A 24675-nucleotide genomic window follows, 5' to 3' on the forward strand; every position below is an offset into this window, starting at 1 on the left:
AAGAGTAAGAAGAGCTAAGAGAATTTATTACCGTTCAACAACCATCTTGTTCAAGCATTCAAAGCAATTTAAATAGAGAAAAGTGCAGAAAATCCTACTTATATCAGTTTTTCTCTAAATTTCTTTGTTAATACTGTTATGTACTTCAAGTTAGCAAACACCCAACCTTAGAGAGGTTCTTTAAGTTTGTAAAACACTTTAGAAACTTTGTATTATGAGATTGTGAGTTTAAGGGGAAGGATAACCCTTAAGAGCTTGTGATATTGATTGTGTAAAGTTTTGAGAAGCTAGGTTGTATCTTTCAACACATAGCAGATTAAACTCCTTGAAAAAAAAGGCTAAGGGAGAAGACGTAGTTGCCTAAAAAAAAGATCGAACCTTTATAAATCTTGATGTCTAATTCTCTATTTATTTCTCTTGTTTACTTTAATTTATTATGTTTATTTGTTTAAATAAATTAGTTTGTAGAATTTATGCTTATTAAATATTGATTTTAAAAATTTTATTATAACCACTTCACCCCTCATCTTGGTTTATTTCAAATATTTAAGCTAACATAATAAATCAAATCAAATCGAACTGATAAAATTAGATTCGATTCATTTCAATTCGAATTATATTAAAATTTAATTCGAATTAAAATCAAATTTTAAAAATTTATAATCTTATATAATATTTTAAAAAATCAAATCAAATCTAAATCAAACCATGGTAAAAACATTCAAACAAGTATGCTAAGATTTTAAAAATACTAATATCGACAAAATATCTTATATTTATTGAATTTGGATTTATTCAATATAATTTGTGACAATTGAATTTTATTTTAAATTAAATTGACCTTCAAGTTGAAGGCATGTTAATTTTATTTTAAACTGAGCATTGCTTGACTGCTTGACTTGATTTGAGAATATATAAAAAATGTATTTTTTATTGTTTATTTAATTATATATTAAATTAAGTATATATAAAAAACATATTTTTTATTCTATATTTAATTATATATTATATTAAAAAATTACTATTTAATAATTTAATTTAAAATATTAATTTAATAAAAATATTATATTTATGTATAATTAAAATATAATTTATATCCACAAATAATATTTTATAAATATTATATTAAATTTAAATTATTAAATTAATATCAAATTAAATCAAATCTATTATGATTTATAAATATATGAGTTGAATATAAAAATAATATTTTAATATCAAATCGGATCAAAATGAAATGAAACGTAACTTTTAAAAGATCAGATCAAACTAGAGACAAAAAAAAACCTGGACTACCCCAACTTGATGACATCCATAAGCACTTCCCATTAATAAGAATCAAAAGACCAAAACCAATTACAAATTACAAGTACATAGATTCTTCTCACCTACAGTTTTAACCCGTGATTCTGCAGAATGACAAAAGAGTTGATCAAACTTTGAACTAAAAATCAACGCTCATTAAATTACAATTATCTAAACTAGACAAGGATTTCCATTTTTCATTCTGTTTCTCAGTGAAAGTAAAAGTAGGGAAGAACTCAGGAAAAACAGACAATTTGGGAAATGATTGGGCGACCAATTTGTGACAGTCTTTTGGCATAAAGCAGCATGGATCCCTGTGAAAAGCATGATCAATTTATCATTCCAACCGTCCAAATATTGTGGTGCTGGAAGCCAAGGCAGCATCCTGGAATACTATGCAGAAATATCATCTGAATTTGCCAATTTCCATCTTCTTCTTGATCTTTCTTTGACCATAATATACGAATGAGTCAATTATCCCCGCAACTGTGAAGATACCTAGATAACAATAACACAGATCTTTGTCACTTGAAACTAACATACCAACTGATAAGGCTAGCCAATGCATTAGGAAATTAAAAAAAAAAAAACCAACTCTTAGTTTATCCCAGTCCAAACCAGGGAGAGAATTACTAGGACTAGGTTTATTTACAAGACATGCTATATTTTTTTGGCTACAGAGACAACTTATAGTAGAAGGGTTTGGAGTATTCAATTAAACAGGAAATGATCGAGGGAGATTGGAGTTAGTAAAGATAGTACCTCCAATCACTGCACATATATTGGTGATAAAATGCAGAAATGAAACATGTTCCTCCTCAAAGGTGACCTGCACAGGGCAAAATGAAAGGCAATGTTATATCCTTTTTTTATTATTTTTTATTTCGGCTACATAGCAATGTTATTCGTTTAATATCTAATATATGCAGACTATCATGTTTACTTCAAGTTTTCTGTTTTGAAGTGAAGAGATAAGGGATAAAGGAAGGGGGGGAGAAAGAAAAGAAGATTTTAGTTCCTAAGATAATTTCAAAGTTCAAACGCTAATCACCTCAGAATAAGCTATGTTTCTATCTTTTCATAAATAACAATTCAAATATAAGAAAACTCATTAGCAACGATGAAGAAATAAAAACAACTTATAACAAAGCAAACATCCAACAGGAAGACAAATGATAAGCAAAATGGGGAATAATGGAAGGATTCTACTGATACATATATCCTCATGAAACTACATAAAAGATTGGAAGGTGTGCATAAAAGGAACCGACCTTGATTGGAGAAAAGTCATAGAAGAAGAAAACTCCAGGATGAGAATTAAGGTGAATGAACTCTAAGTTCTTGAAATGCTGCGTCACGGAATACTGTGCAAAAGGAATGCTGGCACATCTCAGAACATGATCCAACAAATATGATAAAAGAATGTGATTCTTATTCTCAATGTGTCAACTGTCAACCAGTACCTGATTTGAGTGAACAGTGCGGCCTCTGATGTTAGTATATATTGTGGGGACCACCTGAAAAATTAAACAAGATATATCAGTTCACAATGCTATACATAGGCACTGATGCACAACATAAATCACATGACCGTATGCTGTGCGCTCAGAGAAAGAGAGACAGAGAGAGAGAGAGAGACATAATCCATCCTCCAAAACCTTTTTTGTTCTTTTTCAAAGAAAAAACAAGAGCAGTTGAAATATGTCCTAGGTGAAGCCCACAATTATTATGCACATCAAAAATAATTCCCCCAACCCATCACCACGGGCATGAAAATGAAAGCTAAAATCACAGGATAACATTCATATGTCAATTAAAAGAGCTTAAAAACAAGGAGCAGTGATAGATACTTTACAATACCAACCTTGATGAAATACTGGTACATACCATTTGAGGTTTCATGTATCCACTGTGCCCTGAAATAGAAATATGAAACAACCATTAAAATTTTCAGTATTTGGATTCTGCTTCACTTTCAGTTAGAAAAGAAACATGCCAGAAAGAATAAACAGTCTTTAAAGTGTGTGAGTTCCATGAATAAAAAGAAAGAACAAATTACCCATCAAGAGGATTTACCACACCAGGGAAGTATTCACCAAAAGCTAACCTATTAATTCTGTGACTTATCTGTATTGTACACCATAAATATAAAACAACATTACCATTTGAAATTCATGTCACAAGTAAAGCACAATTATATACGAACACAAAAAGAAGTTAAATACAAAGATAAGCCTCACATTATAACTGTCCTTCTGGAAAGCTAGCAAGTCATCAAGAAAAAAATTTGTATGATGAAAGCTTTTCCCTGGTGCAAAATGAAAATTTCCAGCAACTCTATTAACTTCAAGAGATCCATGAATATTGCATCCTTCACCATCCTCATTTTTTATCTTTTGGAAAAAGCCTTCTCTTTTGCACTAGAAAACCAGAAAAAAAATGTGAAAAAGAGCAGAGATAATATAAAGCCAGAAAGTAGGATTTGTTTTCCCAAGCTAGGGAGCAAGGGATGAAAATTCTGCAGAATATAAAGATCCCATTAAATCTTAGCACACGCAGCATATAAATATCCAGCAGCAACAAGAAAATATTGGGAAATGAACTTGCAAAGAAACCTGGTCAATCAAGTCCACATTAGTCATTGCCCACCCTTTTCGCCGATATGCCTCTTGAACCTCTTCACATGAGTTACAACAGTCATCATCTGACTGCACCATAGAGAGGGAAAAGGGAAAACCTTTCATAAGTGGCACACAAAAACAATCAAATAATTAGCTAAAATGTTATATATAGGATAAGCATTCCAATTATGTTTGAATACCATCCTTGACATCATTTAATCATACTAACTTCAGCGGTTGATTCCACAACAAGCCAATGGTAAAATTTTCAAACCGCTCAGTTCATGTAACTCATTTATTTCTTTATCAATTTTGCAGAGAGCACTAATATGAGCTTCAAGTATAATGCTTTCTTAAGGCACAGGAAATCTCTTGGAGAGATTTTAATTGCAATTAAAAATTTCTTTAAGAGGATTTTACCACTCTCTACTGTCAACATTTTAAATTGCAATGCTAGCAAACTAACAATTGCAAAACAAGATCCGAGAACCTCAGAATTGAATTAACCCAGAAAATTTGGCATTAAGCTCAGCAGGCATTAAGCTCCCAAAAGGTGAAAAAGAAGCCCCATATCCAGAGTACACTTTACTTACTATGGTTTGTTGCATTCACCTAGTTTCTTAACAAAACACTAGTTTGTTCTCAGAAAGAGTTAAAGTTGTATTTGACATCAAATGTTGTAGTTTTTCCAAGATTTTTTATTTGCATACAATAGCATGAAAGATGCATTTTTTTAGCTGATAAAAAATTAGAGGGATAAACTAGACATTAATTACAACAAACTAAACCAAGCCTGATCACACAAGCAAATTTCCTGGTTTTCAGAGCAATAAATTGTTTCTCAAATGTTTCAGGAAAATTTTCGCAGCCATTACTAGTCAACCACTTTCATATCCTTGTTATCACCTAAAAGATGTTATTCAACATGCTTCAAAAATTAAATTAATAACATAGTAACATAAGGGGTTCCAGATATCAAACATGCCTGTTCTGCACCAAAACACGAACCACAATATGTCTCATTGTGTTCAAGCCTGCCACCATGTCTTTGCAGAGGTTTCTCAATCTAGGCGAAAAAAAAAAGAAAGAAAATTAAGCCAGAAACAAACTAAATAGAGGTATCAAAATAAACAAGTAAGCAGTTAAAAAGAAACATGATGAAGACTATTTAACAAAGCAGTGATACCATCCATCCAAATGCCAATATGTCAAGGACTTAGGGAAAAAGGTTGCAACAATTCAATAATCAGAGACTACTGCAATCAGACAACTGTACCAGGGTCCTTGATACAAAAGTACAGCCATCAAAAATTGTAACTCCACTCATTACCAATTAAATACTCAAATATGGTTTATGGAGCCTAGAAGCTCAGGTGTCTTCCCTGATTGGTTAAACTGATTAACCCACAGAATCAGTCTCGAACCTCATCTTTCTTTCTGGCAGTGTAGACTTTTACTTTTCATCAACTTTTACCTTTAACCTTCAAACTTTCAGGAACCTTCAAGAAAACAAAAAGTTCCAAACACCATGTTCTCAATCAGAAACTATGAACCATTAGTTTTAAATTTTACACTCACCTTGGAAACTTCTGTTGGTTGATCCTCACTAAAACTGCCCTCCACAAGAGATGCAATAGATTGTAAAAACTTATTAAACAATGAGTATCGATGATCCCATTAACAAATCCTCTCTCATCAGAAGTAGAAATATAATCCAACTAAAATAGGGACAGTAGTGGATTCTTTTCCCCTTTTGCATCTTATATCTCTAATCAAGTTGAATGGCACTGAGGACTAAGTGATGCTCGTGCTAATCAACACAAATCATACTTTCATGAGGATGAAATATGAAATTAGTTGAAAAGGAAATTAAAAGGATGTGGAGAAAAAAATATCATAAAGTATCGAAAATGAAAAGGTCACCCTCCAAAAAAAAGAGAATGTAAAGGTTGCTAATTCTTAGTTAACCCAGAAAGAGTCAACATGTAAAACTATCAATTGTAGAATTCCTTGTAATCTCCGACTTTCCTTACAGGCTATATAGCCTATAGGTGCAATATGTTCAGCAAAAGCCAAGTATGTTTGGCCTGCAGAAGAATTTCATACCATTTGCATGAAATGGACTACCTATAATTACATTCGGAAGCATAACATCTTTCCTTCACCTCCATCCTTAGATCTTTCTTATCCTTATTAATGACAGGCTAAGAATCAGGGGTAGTTTCTTCCTTATTCTGGCAAATTTTTCCATAACCTTCTCAGCATCATTCCCAATTGCAGAAAGGATGATTCAAAATCGACCCTACTATCTTGACTTCCTCAATAATTTATATCTTTCAATTGTTCTTATCCAGCATAATCTCAACCTTGTAATATGTCCTTCTAATTTTCATGTCATTTATTAAATGCATAGTTTGTGTAGGCCTCATTAAAAATAGTTTACAAAAGGGAAACCATCTTTCAAAACCAAGACATGCAACAAATGGACATGCATAAGATGGGCTAGAGAATTATCTTTTAACTACCTTTGGTGCTCCAAGACCATCCTGCCTGGATTCCATCACATCACCATGGGAATTGATTCTTTTCTTAATTATATCATGTTTCTGCACTCAAAAAAATTGTGAGGTTACAAATGCAAGCAGACAAAGAATTTGTGAAAAGCTAATTGGAAGTAATAAAATACATCAAAATGAACAGTAAAAACAGTGAGCAGTATTCATCTGAGCATCTGCTGTACTGCACATACTATGTCAAGATGTTGCTCTCCACTGATATCCATAGCATCAACACTGAGTAGCGAACATGGAATAGCAGGAAAAGTGACATCAAACTGCACGTCCAAACAAATATGCGGTGTCAACAAAATAAAGCATGAATGATTGTTTTACAAATAGGATAAAACAACAACCAAAAAGGATTATATTTTTAACATAAAAGGCTCTAACAATTCCTTTGAGTACCGCCCATCAGTAGAAGAACAAGCATAAAGTTACTTCAAAAATATTACAAAAACAGAACACAACCTTAAAACACTGCATAACACTAATTTTTACAGGTCAATGAATTTGGAATATGAGTCTAGGTAACTCCTTTAACAATAAGTGGAAAGAGAGATGATTACATTTATGCGTAGGGTTTCTCCTCTTGAAGTATCCACCAATAGCTTCGTCTCAGTGACGGTATGCAGGTATAATCCTATGAAAAAGTCCACATAATAACAATAACCATGATTGAAGAATTAAAAATCACCAGGTTCCAACTAGAAAAATCATTCTTATGATGAAAAACATAGAGTACTGATTTCATTATAGGCTATGTTGCTTAACTTCCAGTCAGCTGCTTAGAGCATTAACACCTTTCCTCCACTTTTGGTTCTCTTGAAAGTGGAGACCAAATTAGAAGCAAAAAACAATGAAGTTTTAAAGGCATTTGTTTCTACAATAGTACAACAATTTATATCAATTTAGAAGGGCGTGATCGCCCAATACTCGACCACTTCCTCAAAGATCTTACCTTTCAACCGGATTAAATATTGGGTATAATTTAAAAAAAAAAAAAAAAAACCAATTTTCTAAAATTAATCTATATGAAAAAAATCCGCAGAATAAACAAAATAAGAGGGGTGTGAGAGAGGACTTACTGAATTCGGAGAAGAAGAGAAGGAGTATGGCAAGAGAGGAAACGAGGGTGATAATGCCACCGGAGAGTGTACGGCTGTAGAAATCTTCATTGACTTTTGGGTATGCATCCAAATTTCGTAGCTTGCTATATATGTTCTCCATGGCCACCACCCTTCACCGGCGTTGGAAAAATGAGCAGAAACGAAAAGAAAAAAGGCACCAAGTTTTGCTTGGAACCCTCTTAAAAAAAGAAAAAGCAAAACTTCTTTGAATTATTTTTTCTTTTTTTATTAGAAATAAATAAATATGTAGAGATAAATGGACGCAGTATAAAAAAAAAAGGTAGATTTTTTGAATACGGCGCTTACGAGGAGAGAAGAAGGTGACAGAGAGAGGAGTAACGGCCGGAGAATGAGGCGATGACCCCAGGTAAAGGACTACCTCAGGCCTGGTCTCTGTCAATTTACATAAATAGACATCATATCTGTTCAAAGCATCGGTGGGTCAAAGTCAAACTTGGTGTCTTAAAACGTCAAAACATGCAACACCAAATTCACATGTGATTTTTTTTTTCTTTATACTTTCTTTCCTCTTAATGGAATTTTTTCCCGTTTCTGGACTTTAATAAATTCCTAAAAAGAGGTAAAATATTACTTTTAAATTATTGTTATTATTAGTGGTAACTGAATAGCACCACTAATAATAGGTACAGAAGTATAGTAGTGAAGTATAGTAGTGAAGTATAGCAGTGTCAATGGTAATTTACGGTTTTAATTTTGGGCTTTTTGAATAGTAAAGTCGTGATAATATTATATGATATTATTTTAATAATGTATGAATTAATTATTTTATTAAAATAATATTAAATATAAATAATTTATAGATCAAATACATAATTAACTTATTTTAGTGTTTAAAACTTTGGTATCTTCTTGATTTAACATCATTGATGACATGATTTTTATGAAAATATATTTTTTAATACAATAATTTATTTCAATATGATTTTGATACAGTAATTTTTTTTATTGAGAAAGTGAATAAATGATTTATTTGATAATTTTACAAAAATTTCTAATGCAGATGATTCACGATATTATGACAATTGTAAAATATACTCAACTTACATCACTGTAAATCATGAAATAAATAGAAGAATTCATGAAACTGAAACTTTAACTATAAAAAAAGAAAAACGGAATTATTAAAATAAAAAAAAATTTAATCAAACATATTTTTATAAAAGAGGATTTCTTACAAAAAATTTGTAAAAGATTTTTTATAATGCTTTCTTGGAGAAAGAGTACACTATTTATATAAAGAATAAGTAAAAATATAATAATCTAATAAGATAAAATCATAATTAAAATCATGATCTTATAAGTAATTTGATATAAAGTTAAAATTATTTTAAAAAATTAAAGATAATTCATCAATCGTATAAAGTGAACATGACTCAATATAGATATAAAGTAGTCAGAACTTGATATAAAAGTAGACTTAAAGTTAATGGTGAATTAGTAAGATGTTAACATTAATTTTGAAGTCTTTTGAAAAATATATGAAGAGTATCATCATACATAATTATACATAATTGAATTAAAATAAAAGATTTTTTATTTAAAGTACCATGAGTGAAATTTTGACTGAATCATTTTCATTCGTGAGAATTATGAGTGTGTTTTAAAAAAAAAATCAGAATTATTTACACCTGAAAGTATGTTTTAAAAAAAAGTCAGATTTATCTATACCTGAAGTGAAGTTATAACCTATATTTTACGGGGATTTAATTCTCTAGCAAATCAATGCAACGTTGAAGTGCACAACCAACTTCTTTCCTAACATACAGGATGGATAAAGCATTTCGATCAAGCCTGGTGATGAGAGTGAAGAGAGCTATCCCCCTAAAGCTTAGTCCTGGACGGTGAAATTCAGAGTGCCCAATCATCACCCACCTGTCTCTGAACACCTGATATGTTCAACGTCCTCTGCCGGATTTCCTTAGAATTTGCAGGTGAAAAAGAGATGATCTCTAGTTTCAACCTCTTCCTGGCACAATATCATTATGCATTCTTTTAATCTGTCCTTTGCAGTTAACCTGTTTAGGATAGACATCCAGGCTACAATAGCATGTGTGTTGGCAAATGATGCTGGAACCGGATCGGTCTACGGTCTATGCCAAGCTACTTTCTAATGCATAACTCTGATGGCTTGCCATTTGCCGAGTTAATTGAGTCCTGAAACTACCTTGCTGTTGTTCAAGAATAGGCTTGGCAATGTGTCTTAATTTGAAGCAACTTTCTCCAGGAGACCTACCTGAATTGGGAGAACAGGAAACATTTCAGAAATGTGATGCAAAAGATATAACGTATTGATTCCTCTGGTTTCTTTCTAGAATAGCAACCAGCGTTTCCGGTTGGCATTGTTGCCGATTTTACCTTAGATATTAACCCTATTTTCCATTTGTCAACTGGCTTTTGTTTTTGTTAAATTGATTAAAATTTTTCATCTTCTTATTAAACTTTAATTAGACTTGCTAATTAATTGAGTAATGGATGATAGAATTAAGTTTGGTTTTTTTTAAAATAAATCTCAAATAATTTGTAATTGATTTTACACTTGAAAATTTTATGTATTTTTATTATCTTTGATTCATATTAAATAAATATAAAATATAAAATTTATTGTATCGTAATTTTAAAAATTAAAAATACCAATCAAATCATATTTCGCCAAAAAAAAAATAGTAATATAAATATAACAAGAGGGCGGAATAATCGCTGGTGAAACGAAATCCGTCCCCTATTGAAGAGAGAGAAGAAAGAGGTTAAACGTGAAAGAGGTGCAATGAGCTTGTCACTCCTGCAAGGCTATTCTTCTGCGGAAGATGAAGAAGCAGCGGAGTGTCAGCAGATTGATAACCGCGACTCTTCCGACGACGAAGACGGCGACATCGGTGTTATAAACCATTCCGCAGCTCCCAAAAGATACGACTCCTCCGTCTTCGATTTCCCCGATCCCTCCCGTAAATCCGCCCTTCCTTCCGCATTCGACGCCTTTTCCCAGGTATAACTTTTTCGCCCTAAATTTCTCTCTTTTATAATTTTTGCCCTCTTTTTTTTTTATTTGCCTGGCAAGAAAAAATAAACCTTTTGCTAATAATGTGTAGAAATTTTTTTAAATTCGAAGAAAACTAAGTTTGAGATTTATAAGAAATAAAATTAGAAACTTTGTTAGTACAAGTATTTCCTTTGTTCGTGTTCCTTTTCTTTCTCACCAACTGAAATTGGATTAAAAGGCCTTTCTTTTTCCTTTTTCTTTTTTGTTTTAGATTTTTTATGTTACTTAAGTGAGGTGAAATTGATGATGATGGTTTGGGTTTTTTCTAACTTTTTTAAGGGTATCTGTTCTCTTGTTGGTTTCTGGAGATTTCAGGACCACCGGAGTTTCTAAACCATGCCGTTGAGGAACAGACTTCAGCAACTGACTTGGACCATCGGCAAGGAAGGCGCGGTGGCCGGAGGGATTTCAAAGATAAGAAGGATATGCCTTCTGGTATTTTTCATATTTTTTCTTTTTCAAGTTCCATTACAAATTTCTCTTTTTGTATTGCTTAGTTTGCAGAAAGAAGGTAGAACTTCAATGGTAGAAGAGCAAACTTTCCTATTAGATCTCTTTCCTTTGGTGCCTGTGGCAGGCTTCTGGATTATGCTTCAATTGAAATGTTTCATTAAAATAGATGTTACATTTTGGCAGTTTCAGTGTGGAATGATGTCAATGGATTAATTTGTTGGTTTTTGAAATGCTCAATTCTGTTCAATAGCCTGTAGTATACATGTTACATTTAGTATTTGTAACTTTTTAAGTGATACTTCTTGGAGAAATTGAAAGTATAAAACCATACTTTTATCAACCTGTCTCTATACTCACTGCTATTTCCATTGTATGAATAACACGGTTTCTTGATTGTTTAAAGGTGTAGTGGTAGAGGCCAAAGCTCAGCTTGTTGGAATCCATGAGCGAGTGAGAAGTGATATTGAGGGTAGCAAGCCTCCGACATCAGCAGTTCCAAGCACCACGCAGGATGGAACGAAGCGGGTGGCATCTGCAACAAATCCTAATGCAGAAGATGCTGCAGAGCTTTTGAGGTACATCTTGATTGTTTTCAGCATGAATTCAGACCAGTCCTTTTCCATTCTTTCTTTCTGGTGCCCCTTGCTATTCATTACACCTGCTATTGCTAAGGTTATATTGGAAGTTAGAAAAGTCACTGTACAGGAGTTTATTTAGGTGGTTATAATCGGCTTCTGGGTCTAATATGTAATGCACTGCATGCACGGTGGCCTTTTTAAAGTGTCTATGCATGCACCATATAAAGTTTTGTTGGAATTTCATCTTAGCCTAAATATTTTATGTTTATAGGATGTGCCTGCAATGTGGAATACCAAAGACTTACTCTAGTGCTAGAGGCATGGTCTGTCCAGTGTGTCGTGATCGTCCTCTTGCAGACACTGACAAAGACCCCAAGAAGAAGGGGTCTACTATCAAAGATAAAGAGAAGAGTAAGAGAATGAAGGGCCAGTCATCGCATGCAACCTGGAAAAGTGAAACAGAGATGCAGCTCAGGCAGCAGTTTGACTAGTTGAATATTCCAGTATTGCACCTTGGAAAATGTTAGTGTTTTAGAGTTTGATATGGTTCATGCACTATCAGTTGTTTAGTTAGGGAACCTCGAAATCATTTGATGAATTACATGGTGGGTATTTGAGCGTTGTTCCAGAATGTGATGTACTATAGCTGACTTGTTTCTGTTTAATGTATGTTCTCTGTTTACTTATTTTAGAAGTTGAGGAACTTTGTGCATGAGAATTGAGAAGTAAATGAGTATTTGGGTTGTCTCTTGTATTCGATACTTGAAAGAAAGGCTATATGTAACTAAACCGCAACTAGTCAAAGACCTAAAAGATTCTCTGGAATAAGCAATCAAATACTAGAGAGTTACAGGCTGTTTGTACCGAGGAAAATTTTACACTGAAGTTTAGTTGTCTGAACCTTCAATCACCATGTTGGAACTTGGAGGAGATGCAATATTGTTGCCTTGTGAGGTGGGTAACGTTTGGCAGAACTTTTTGCGCAAATTCAGATTTGATAATTCGTGTTTTCATATCATGTCTAATGTGATGTTTGAGACATATAATAATATGAATTATTAAAATGTAAACACAATATAAATTATAAAACATATTTAAATTTTAAATAAGAATACGATATATTTATTATATGCGTATTACTTAATACGATATAACTAATACGTGTACAATTAATCTATTTAAAGATGATAAAAATAAACACGATTCACACTAATATACATGAATAGACTTGACAAACATTAATATATACGAAAACACGGTTAAAATAATTAACAACTATGAATTATTCATCATTTATAACTTACAAGTTACACTTAAGCATAAGCTAAGACTAGGTATTAAATTCCTGAAGACACTAAACACTAAATATTAAACAATAGTTAGTAGCTTATGCCTTATTATATATTTACATAGTGTAAATTACATTACATCAAGTGCAAGTCTCTAACCTTCATAAGTTATGTTCCGCTCAAGACATTAAACAGTCCCTTATATAAAAAAAATAAGTCTTTAATTTATTCCATACTCCATAATATATATATATATATATAAAATAGAAAAATAATTCACAAATATCAAAGCCAATGTCCAGTATATCAACATATTATCAAACATCATGCCCAATTCAACAAATAAGGCATACCAATCTACCAGGTCAGTATATTCAAAAAACAATTCAATATGAGTCAATACAACTCAACAAGATTAATTAACTTGAAATGAAGTAGAGAACTTTACCGAAGAAAAACTTTATTTGCTAAGATCCAAGTTGATGATACCATTTATCATCTCATTTAAGCTCTCATAAGCAAGTTCTCCAAATAACTAATTCTTGCAACAAACAATGCCTTCCACAATTTCTAGCTTAAGTAAGTTATAATATTGGTCGAGAACCTTACCATCAACACTAAAAACAGATCTAGATGCTACTATGGAAATAGGAATGTTCAAGATATGTCGTGCCATGTAGGGATGGCAACGGGTTGAGTCGGGACGGGTTTTTCAAACCTGACTTGACTTTATATATATAATACTTGAACTCGATCCGATCCGATATTATATAAAATCGTATATAACCCGAAATTAATAAAATATTTTTTAAATATAAAATATTATTTTTAATATAAATATAAAATTAAATATATATAAACATATATAATTAAATAAATAATAAATAATAATTTTTTATATATATCGAATTAGGTTATGATGAGTTTGCCTAAACCCGACCTTGACCCCAACTCGACCCTAAAATTTTTTTAATGTTATCAAACCCGAGCCAACCCGATTTTCAAAAAAAAAAATTAACCTTAAGATGTTGGGTCAGGTCGAAACCTGTTAAGCACAGGTGGGGCTGCCATCCCTAGTGCAATGGCTGCAAGCTCAGTATACCAAAATAGGTTTTGCTTCCAAAATTGCAAAATATATAACTCTTATGTCCTATCATTCCTTTGTTCTTCCAAATACAACTTTAATTGAACTTTTCTATAGTAACACCATTCTCAATGTCAAAAGTGTCAAACTTCTAATTAAAAAATTCAAATGTATCATAATAAAAAAATAGAATTTATAATAAAACATTACAAAAAATTAAAAGGTAAGAAAAAATGAAACTTTAAAATAAACGAATTATCTTCCAAACATCCTTTTTACGTGAACTTGTAGCTATGCTAGATTTCTCATCAATAGTTTGGTCGTTAAAAATATTAAAAACAATTGAGAATGAACTACAAATAGAAGAATTGACAACATTGACAACACCAGCATATTCATCATAAAAGGAAAACAAATTATTTTGAACTCTATTGAATTATTTTCATAAAGCTTCTTTTAACTCAAATACACAAATTATAACTTGTAACGAGGATCCAATATCATAACTATTGCTAAAATCAAGCTAAATTTAAACTCAATACTTCTCAAACTTATCAAACATCATTATATCCATCTTTTTTAACTATACATCATTTTCATTCATGTGTTCATTCAAGATCAAGTGTGTTTGAAAAACTGAAGGGAAGAATAAGTTGGCAATAGGTTACTTTATTCTAAAAAACACGCAAGGAACGTCAATGAAAACAATTAAGAACTGGTTCAATTTCTCAATGTTATCCCATTCCGATTTAGATGGATAATTTTTATAATTTGAATAACTAATTTTCAAGTGAGAGAAAACCATGCAAAAATAAAGGGCATTTTGAAACATGAGATATGTGGAGTTCCAACTAATTAGAATATCTTGTCTCAATCCTCTATTTTTATTTAAACTAAGTAGGTTCACATATTCTAAAAATTTTTGTTTTCTAACTTGAGACCCTTTCACATACTTAATATTTTTCTTCATTTTTTTACAGATTCATCAACCTCTTTCAAGCCATCTTGGACTATCAAATTCAAAATACGAGCACAACACTTCATATGAAAAAATTGATCATTTCCTACAAGTGTTTTTCATACATTTAATTGTAATTTCAAAAAATCAATAAAAAATATCATTAGTATAAGCATTATATAATGCACATAGAATAATTGATTTTCTATTTTCCATTCAACTAGCAATAAATACACTTTTTCACTCAATGCAACACTATTGTGTAAAAGGGGTATAAATGAAAATTTTAAGATTTTTTTTTTTTTTTTGTATTTCCAATCTTAGTCAATAAAATGAGCAATAGCATATAAATACCCACAATATTAATAAAAATCTATAAATCATATGTCAAACAAATCTTCCTAGGTATTTCCTTCAACAGTTATTTCAACTTCTTTCTCTTTTACCATTTTAAAAATATTAGATTTCGTAATTTTTTTAGATTTAAAATCACATCATCATGCAAATAAAAAAATAAATCCCTAATACCACTATACTCTACAAAAGACAAAGACAAATTATGCATAATCATTATAGCTACTAATTTTTTATGAAAATTTTCAAAATCAAATTTGATATATCTCACTATCACAAACCCATGATCTTTAAAAAATTTCATTTGACCTATGCAACGCGTGTCTCTGCTAAAACAATTATTCATATTACGTTTGATATTACCTTTCCTATATTTGGTATCATAATTCTTAATTTCTCATCAATACTTCTGTTTTATTATTTTAATACTATTGACTGCTTTCTGGACTATAATTGAGAAATGAAAAATATCAGAGGCGGTGAGAGAAAGGAATGAGGCAAGAGCGGACGAGTGACCGATGGTTAAGAAAGTGAGTTTTGGGTAAAGACTAAGGAAAAGGGTAGGAAGGTTACTTTCTTGCTGCGGGCTGCGACTGAAATGAAAGAGTGAAAGGGGAAAAAAATTTTAGGGTTAGGTAAGAAATTTTAGTAACTTTTAGTTAAAAATAAATAAACAAAATTAAGAATATGAATATATTATAATCATATGTATATATATGATAAAAAGTTTATTCCAAAAGCTATATTTTTTTATATTTTATACTTTTTTGTTTTTTCCTATACATAATATTAATATATTTATACTAGAATTACTTCTTTTTTAATATGTAAATATTATTATATATTTTCAATAATTACTTAATTAACATGATTTATTTGTAAGAAATCCTCATTAAAATTATTGAAAAATATCAAATTAATATATTATGTTACTTATAATAATTTTTTATACAATATAATATGATTAAAATAAATTATATATTTCAATTATCATAAGTATACTCATATACATATGGTTTAAAATAAATTATATAATTTCTTATTATTATTATAAAAGTTATTAAGAAGAAATATAATATGTTTAATTTCAAATGTATAATATCTTGTCATGTGATTTAAAATAAATAGGTTATTATGATTTATATTTACGGTAATAATTTTTAAGTTACGTGTTAATAATATCGTATAATATAATATAAAATAAATATATAATTTTTATCATTATACATATTATTTAGAATATGTGTTATTTTTACTTTTAAATGTATAATCTCTTATTTTAATTTTTATAATTTAAAATAATCACATATCATTATTTATGTTATTACAATGATCATATAGTTTATTATCATTATAAATATTACAACTTGTGTCCCATTTTCTTTGTCCGGGATGTCCCAAATTAGGTTATGTTTTTTTTTTTTTTAACTTTTAAAACTCTTACTTTTTTATATTTTAAAAATATTTTTATGCATATTTTTTTATTTTTTGACATTAAAAATCATAGAACTTTAAATTTTATAAAAATTATAATTTAATATTAAATACATTAAAATAAAAAAATTTTCCTAAAACTCCAAGAAAGTGAATACATGATACATTTTGGGACAAAAGGGGTATTTATTATCAATATAATCTACTATTATATATTTATGTGATTTGGATTTGCATTGCTTGATTAGTGATCATAATATTAAAGGTTACTTATTATTAATAATTAAATGTATATTGTCCTTCTAATTTTTTTTATTAAAAAAAACTTTTTTAATCTTATTTTAAAAAATTACAAAGAACAATATATATTTAATACACTAAGATTTATATATATGTAATATATTCTTTATTAATATAAAAAAATACTTGCATATGAAAAAGTATAAAAAAAATTTTGATACCCTTTTAATATGTATTTAATATATATATATATAAATGTTAATATATACACTACAATCAACAATCATAAATGTATATGTAATTATATTAATTTTTGTATTAAATTCAAAATGATGAACTATTCAAGATTAAAAAATAAAATAATAATATATCATACTAATATTATTATTTATTATTTATTTATATTATTAATATAAAAAATAATTTTATAATAATTATTAAATGAAATATTTAAAATAATTTTTATATGATATATTAAATAGCTAATTAAGTATTATAATGAAAAGATTAAAAATTAAAATAATCTTTATATTTTATATTACATTAAAATAAATATAAAAATATGTTAAGTGTTTTAAACATGTTTAAGTGTGATAAAATTTAATTAAATATATTTTTTATATTATGTCATATGTTAAATATATATTCGTATAATATATTTTATTTAAATATATTTTTTATATTTTATATGTATTTAAATATGTCAAACACATATAAAATATAAATTATATTGTATCAAAATTCACATTAATACAAATAAATACAAAATACATTTTTTTAAAACATAATTTTTTTTATTATTTTTATTTCATGTTACTGTATCAGATTTACGTAGAGTAAACTAATATAAAGTAGTAAAAGAAAGTTACTACACCATTTTATCTGCTCAATCATTCTTTTTGCAGACTATCAACCGAGTATATCTTTAAAGAGACAAACTCGACCCCCCAAAACATTAAAAAATCTAACCATATATATATCCGTAAAACCAAAAAAAAAAAAAAATTATATACATTCATAAATCAAAAAATTAATTATCGTTATATAAGAGAAATTCCAGGAAATTTGTGGCAAGAAGGCTGAATATTTTGAGAAAAGAAAACAGAAATTTTTTTATGTACTAGTGATAGATAAGCGAACAAGTAGCTTACCACAAACCATTACAAGGATTTATAACAACACAGACCAAAAACATCGTGTATCTAACAAACCAAAGTCTAAAACACAGAACCAACCTGCATCTTATGTTAAGGCCTCAAGACAAACACTTTACATACAACAAAATAGATTACATTTTACAAGGGTTGCACTGATGTTAACAGATTCCCAGTTACCTGCTGTCACATTTTGTCAGCACTTTTTTATCTGAACCGGCATTAGTTTCTTCGCGGCAACTGTGTTGTTTGGACATCACAGGTGGATTAGTGATAGAGCCACGAATCTGTCATTCCAATCCACAGAATAAGGCTTTAAGGTTACAAAACATGAACTTTCTTCAAGTTCAACATAAAAAACAACAAGCTGTAATGGAAATGCATACCCTGCCATTAGACTTGAAAGATGCATTATCGGTAATAGGCCTTAGAGATGGATCTGAAGGCCTATGAAATAGTAAGTGTGCTATGGATCTATCTATAGGGTTTGTGTCAGTTTCCACATCCATAAAACCAGAGCACCTGAAAAAACCAATATTTAAAATAACAAGAGAAAGAATTGACTGGAAGATTGGATTAATTAAGAATGAAGACAAAATAATAAAAAAAAAGAGAGAAATACACACACAAACACTCAAGATGGAACGCAAAGTTAAATACTTTAGAACAGCCGAACAGATTCTTGCCAACTTTGCCTCTATAAGTTTCTTTCTACACAAAATTTGCAGCGGAAAGGAGGAATGTACATGAAGTAGAGAACTTCTAGCAATATGTTCAAGATTGCAAACTATTATTAAATCCTAACCGAAACCATTAAGTTTCCAAGTGCATGGTTTTTCAATTCGTTACCAGTGCCTTTTTAACCTGGAGGTCTATAGTTCAAAGTTCAAATAGTGAGTGCCTGTGTTTAATAATTATAGCAATCTTAGCACAAGGTAATTGGATTGTCCCTAGTCTCTCGGAAGCCAAAAAAGGTGAACCACTCTGAAAACATTTCTACCCACTATAAGTTTCAAGTGTCCAGAATTCCAGACCACCATTAACAACCTTATGTATCAGTATTCAATGGTCAAAATTGAGTAACAATGACAATGAAAAGTACTAAGAAATTCATGTTCAAGTAGCAAAGACATACCTGTTTGTTTCTTCGGCCACCAATGAACCACTTGCATCTTTATCATCTCTAATGCCACCTTTTGTGTTTGTGCCATTATGCCTTTGTTCAGTGCTCCTAGCCAATCGATATAGACTATCCCGTATGCACAGTTTTGTCCTGATATCCAACTGAAAACTCAAGCAATTTTAACTTGATCAATTACTATGTTTACTGATTACCCAAAAGAACTGCACATTACAAAAACACATGCAACTTGCACATCACAAATCTTTCCATCTATTATACCTTTTCCATGACATGCTGAAGCTGCCGAAAACTAGTTGCTTCTTGTGAGACTTCATCCAAAACAGAACTTACACAACAGCTCTCCTGTGCATTTGAAGAATCTAATTCTGCTGGGTATCCTACACTAACTCCTTCAACTTCACTATGATCTTCATCCTGTTCAGACAGGCGGACCGGCTTTTGATCAATAAATGGATCACAAAATGCCATCTGACTTTCCTTTTTTGCGTGCTTGACATTTGTATTAAGTGGAGCTAGCGTCTCTTGTTGGTGATATAGCTTTCCCCCCTTCTCATTCGAAATAATAGCAAGAGCTTCTAATGAAGGAGCACAAGAGCTCTCTATAGACTGTACCTGATTTGATGCATAAGATGACTCATTTTTTGAAGAAGGATGTCCATTATTTTCAGATTTGGCACCAGAAAGAGTTGGACATATTGAAATTTGATCTGAATGACTGCTGTAGCTGAGATGCATATAAGGAATATCTGTCTTTACATAACTCACAGAATCAGGTCCAATGTTTTGCTTTTGCAGCTGAAGGCCTGATGTGGAAAAGAGTTGACAGGATGAATCAGTAAAGGGGTGCTTCACATCTGTACATAACTGCTTGATGTTACCATATTGGTTAAAAGAACCACCATTTTCCAGATGTTGATCTTTTCTTTCCCCTGATGCTCTCAGTTGCTTTGAGTGCCTTTTTTGTGGAGTGATCTGTAATTTGGCAATGCAATAAGATAACATAATGAAGATTCCACATGGCAACAACACGTTGAAGAAAACTTGTAGCAAAGAATCTTTCATTTTGAACCAGCTTAAGAGTGGATCATATTGTTTGTTATCTGACTCTGGATCAAACCTTTAAGTCAATTAAGAACAAGCGCTATAAAAACAATGTAATTCATGTGGATAGCAGGCTGCGTTTTCCTTCAAAGTACCAAAATAGTTATATTTCTACTTTTCACCTAAATTTATTGTAACATGAAATCCATATTCAGAGTGAAAAAAGTGCCTAAAAGGTTTTTGGTGGTTGACAAGTTCTAGGTGCCAAAAACTAGATAACTAGATATTTTCCTAAAGAAAATGTGAAATTAAGAAGATCAAGAGAGAAAGCGAGAGAGATCATTTAGAAATAAGAAAGATTCTTCTAACCTGCTCATTGGGTGTCAGGTCATCCTTACTTTCAGATTCTTTATTGGATACATGCAAAGACAACATGTGAGCACGACCAGAATTATCACTGCTCATATTAAGGGAACTTATTTTGTCACTTAGAAATACACTTTTCTTGTTGGAATCAATAGTTGAAGGACCTGCACTCTCTGACCTAGAAGTTGCACACTCTCCTGGTACACTATTCAGTTTGGCATCAGTCTTCGATGCATTTTGAGATCCTTCAGTCACTTGTGAAGATGAAAACCACCACAAATCATCTTCATTAATGAGACTCACCAAGCCAAATGTTGAATCACAACTTCTGTGAAAAACAATAAGAAAGGTTAAGCAAGTACTAGTAGAAATTTGTAAACCTACATACATGCACCCATATATGGTGCAGGTACATATTTGTGGGTAGTTATGGATGTATGAATGTAAATACTTAAGTTATACTCAAATGGGGAGGTCCTACTGGAGCTACATGTCAGATTCACATAGTGAAGCATAACATAAAAAATAATTAATAATGAGATTTCAAGAACTACCTGAAAATCCTGTCAACATCCTCAAAATTCCCAATGTCTCCCCAGCCATAATATAGAAGATCGCTGTTTTCTTTGTCCTCATGGTTATTATTAAAAAAGCTGAGATCATCATCAGCTTCAGATATGTGATTTAGTGGGAAACGATAAATATTACTGTCCTCCATTGCACACTTGTCAACCAAGACAGGATCATCAGCACAGAACTCACTGCCAACTGAATCTATATTGCCAGTTTTGAAACCATGGCTGGATATCCTTGGATAATCAGAACCCATGCTTGTTACTTCTTTGAATGAGTCATTATCACCTGAAGTGGGAAACATGCTATCAGGACTGGGAGACCACGGACCCTTTTCTAACATTCTGTTCTTGCTCAAAGTAGGTAAGTCTTTTTGTTTCTCCCCCAAAATACCATATTTAGTTGTATTATCAGCATTACTAGTAACTCCGATCACTTCATGTCGTGGTTTTTTTCGTACACCACCTTGAACTTTGAATTGAGCCCCATATTCATCAACAGTTCGAGGCACTATATGATCATCACTAGTGCCAAATTCATCCCAAACATTATCTTCAAGCTGTAACATCAATTACACAAGTTTAGACACAATCAGTCATTCTTCATAAAAGGAAATAAAAATAAAGAAGATGGAGTTTAAGATAATTTAGAGGGATGGTACGAATTACATCCCTTAGCTTGCACAACACATTCCTTAAAACAGTAATGCAACCAAAGACATTAAAGTAAATTCTGATAAAGCAGTCATCTTATGCTTAAGCCCATGCTCTTGCCCATTTCAACCCGAAGATTTTTACCATTGCACTAGATAATGGCTTTCTTGCACCAAAACTTGGCATTATCAAACAAATCTAACATTAGCATATCAAGTCCTTGAAGTGAATAAAATATTATATAAAACAACACATCGAGAAGAAGACATCAGTACAAGGGAATTGTTATGTGGTGTAATGATATTAGTCTCCTGGTAACAAGCTTGGGTTCAATCCTTGAAATACAACTTAAACTAAATAATAAAAATGATTTTTGGTGTAAAATCCATTGACACTTATTAGAATGTCCAATCTCTGATGAAAAGAGAAAAATTCAACAACCATTAACTATGACTTAAACCTAGTCTGCTTCAGAAGACAATGAGCAAAATTGAACCCTAAAACCTAATTCATCAACAAAGTCTAACAGGCAACAGCAAACCCACAAATACAGGAACCAAAAAGTTTCAAACTAAAGTACTTAAGTTTCCTTTTTTCCATAACAAATCCATCACAACCTCATATTTTCAATAAATCCCTCCACCAATATCATAACAAAAGAGGCTTTATTCCATACCATACAACTTACAAGTTCTATTGACATGTGAAATCTAGTGAGCAACTAAAAGTAACGCGAAATCTCAAGTTGTGTCAATAAGCTGAAATTATTGCATCCCACACAAACTTTATTGACATTACAGCACTGTACTACTAGAAAATGAAAGTAAACTGAATAAACTTAATAGGTAAATTTAGAAACTTACCTCGTACATGCACAAGTCAGACATAACTCCAAGATCCTTATCCACCACTAATCACAAATTCAATGTTTTGATCAGCTGTCATGTTTATGACAGACAATTTATGTCTGGTTAAGCGTTCTGACACAGAAAGCAGAGTAATTACAACAAATTAGAAAAATCTTTCAGTAGAAATTAAACCAACTCAAATTTGTGAAAGATAATCAAGTTTAAAAATCTAAAAGCTATGAATACACATCAAACAAAAAGTAATTTACTTTTCAGCATTAAAGCACCAAACTCCATCCGCAGCTTTTATAGCAGTAAATATATCTAATATTTAAATTCATCATTTTCTGGTGTAAATCCATTTTCCTAACCAATTTTTTCTCATCACCAGACGGCAGAAGAATTCAGTAAAAATAAATAAAAATATTAACATCAAAAAATAATATTGTAAGCACAAATTCATATCAGATTTAGCTTGACTTTTAGTAGGTTGTTTCGTTTCTTTTTTATGTTAAAATTAAAAAAAAAAAATCTAAAATTCCGTTTCATTTCCTGCATTTTCTCAGCAACCAAACAAAATTATATATCAACAACCAAGACAAATCTAAACATATCAGCTAAAAAATAAGTTTCAACAAAAAAATGAAACAGCAACGATCTCCTAACAAGGTCTCACCTCAAACCGATAAACTTCGCCTGAAAGTCAAATACCCCAAAAAAAACAGATTTTTTTTTCCAATAAAGACAAAACTCTGCAAAAAAAGAAGTCTAAGAAATCCACAGTACAAAGTTATTCAGCAGTTAACTGAACGAACTCTTTTACCCTAAATTCAAAAGATGAAATTTCTGGGAGGCTCTAGAGAACAACGAGGGCACTCAACTTTTTTTTATTTTTGTGTTTTCGTCTTGTTTTTTCCTCTGAATTTAAAGAATATTTTATTTATTAATTTTTAAAAGGCGAAAACGTACAAGGAAGGTGAAGGCAACGATGACACGTGGCGAGGCGATCAAAACAACGGCAGTGCAAGAAGGGGTAGATATCAGAATTCGTGGATGAGAGCAAGGCGATGAGATCCGATCAGTTTCGATGACGTGATTGGTCCACGTCCATGTAGGCTTTCCGAAAGTCGACACGCGTTCCTTACCACTTGGCGAGGAATTTTCTTTTATGGCATTCACGTGGTTATAGCGTTGCTTGTTAAGTTGGTGGTTCGATAATTATAAACTTTTTATTGTGGCGTCAAGTATTTTAACAACTTTTGCCTGCCGACCCTTCAGTTTTTTAATGCTTAAAAGAATAAAAATAATTAAATTAATTGTGGGCGGGGATTGCTGGGCTCAATATTCGCGAGATTTTGCGGAGAAACTGCTGACGCTGGTGTTGCGCTTGCAGTACGAAAAAATAAAATTAAATTTGATAATTTAAAATATAATATAAAAATAATATAATTTAAAATTTTAATAATAATTATATATAAATTTAATAAAATTAAAAAAATATATTTTATATTTTCATATTAACACATAATACTTAATTTTTATCTAAAATATAATATAAATATATAAATTTTAATATTTTATATGATATAAATATACGAAAAATTAAAATAATATTGAATCTAAAGTTTACAGTGCATATCATCTTAAACTAGTAAAATCTAGAATTCTTAAACTGTAGTAGGCCTAGTGCCACAAATGGGAATTTGTAAACCCATCAAGTTTCCTACAACTTGTCAATCAAAACATTTTCATGGCACGAGAATGAAAGGGCTTCAATAATGCTGATGAGGTTCCCCCCAAAGAGGTAACCATGTGGAACAATTGTGAACTTTAAACA

General features: G+C 30.9%; 3 protein-coding genes across 10 annotated transcripts; 1 reads left to right on the forward strand and 2 right to left on the reverse strand.

Moving 5' to 3' along the window:
- Nucleotides 1-1302: 1302 nt before the first annotated feature.
- LOC111283241 (uncharacterized) lies at nt 1303-8047 on the reverse strand. Of its 3 annotated transcripts, XM_022871707.2 has the most exons (14): nt 7918-8047; nt 7570-7721; nt 7051-7124; nt 6676-6759; nt 6452-6532; nt 4912-4992; nt 3921-4013; nt 3546-3725; nt 3365-3432; nt 3170-3221; nt 2769-2822; nt 2577-2669; nt 2068-2134; nt 1303-1803 (listed from the first exon to the last, which is right to left on the reverse strand). In XM_022871707.2, exons 2-14 carry the CDS (start codon nt 7709-7711, stop codon nt 1712-1714), a joined length of 1161 nt encoding a protein of 386 aa, XP_022727442.2. In that variant the 5' UTR covers nt 7712-7721; nt 7918-8047; the 3' UTR covers nt 1303-1711. The 3 variants fall into 3 exon arrangements, with proteins under 3 accessions (XP_022727442.2, XP_022727440.2, XP_089617178.1); XM_022871705.2 differs by lacking the exon at nt 7918-8047 and having other exon boundaries at nt 7570-7902; XM_089761052.1 differs by lacking the exon at nt 7918-8047 and having other exon boundaries at nt 3921-4009; nt 4908-4992; nt 7570-7889.
- Nucleotides 8048-10317: 2270 nt separating this feature from the next.
- On the forward strand, nt 10318-12454 carry LOC111282095 (uncharacterized). Of its 2 annotated transcripts, none has more exons than XM_089761053.1 (4): nt 10318-10615; nt 10978-11104; nt 11532-11697; nt 11972-12454. In XM_089761053.1, the coding sequence occupies exons 1-4, from the start codon at nt 10397-10399 to the stop codon at nt 12189-12191; spliced, it is 732 nt and encodes a 243-aa protein (XP_089617179.1). In that variant the 5' UTR covers nt 10318-10396; the 3' UTR covers nt 12192-12454. The 2 variants fall into 2 exon arrangements, with proteins under 2 accessions (XP_089617179.1, XP_022725778.2); XM_022870043.2 differs by having other exon boundaries at nt 10320-10615; nt 11526-11697.
- Nucleotides 12455-18145: 5691 nt separating this feature from the next.
- LOC111281799 (protein LNK1-like) lies at nt 18146-24026 on the reverse strand. 5 transcript variants are annotated; one of them, XM_089761055.1, is made up of 10 exons: nt 23662-23746; nt 23515-23590; nt 22854-22970; nt 21319-21896; nt 20768-21092; nt 20257-20329; nt 19616-20160; nt 19349-19497; nt 18600-18735; nt 18146-18500 (listed from the first exon to the last, which is right to left on the reverse strand). In XM_089761055.1, exons 3-10 carry the CDS (start codon nt 22875-22877, stop codon nt 18390-18392), a joined length of 1941 nt encoding a protein of 646 aa, XP_089617181.1. In that variant the 5' UTR covers nt 22878-22970; nt 23515-23590; nt 23662-23746; the 3' UTR covers nt 18146-18389. The 5 variants fall into 5 exon arrangements, with proteins under 5 accessions (XP_089617181.1, XP_089617180.1, XP_022725217.2 ...); XM_089761054.1 differs by lacking the exon at nt 23662-23746 and adding an exon at nt 23808-24026 and having other exon boundaries at nt 19616-20329; XM_022869482.2 differs by having other exon boundaries at nt 19616-20329.
- Nucleotides 24027-24675: the final 649 nt, after the last annotated feature.

The sequence above is a fragment of the Durio zibethinus genome, chromosome 5 (genome assembly GCF_047325235.1).
Source record: "Durio zibethinus cultivar Kanyao isolate XHJ-2024 chromosome 5, ASM4732523v1, whole genome shotgun sequence".
Taxonomy (NCBI): Eukaryota; Viridiplantae; Streptophyta; class Magnoliopsida; order Malvales; family Malvaceae; genus Durio; species Durio zibethinus.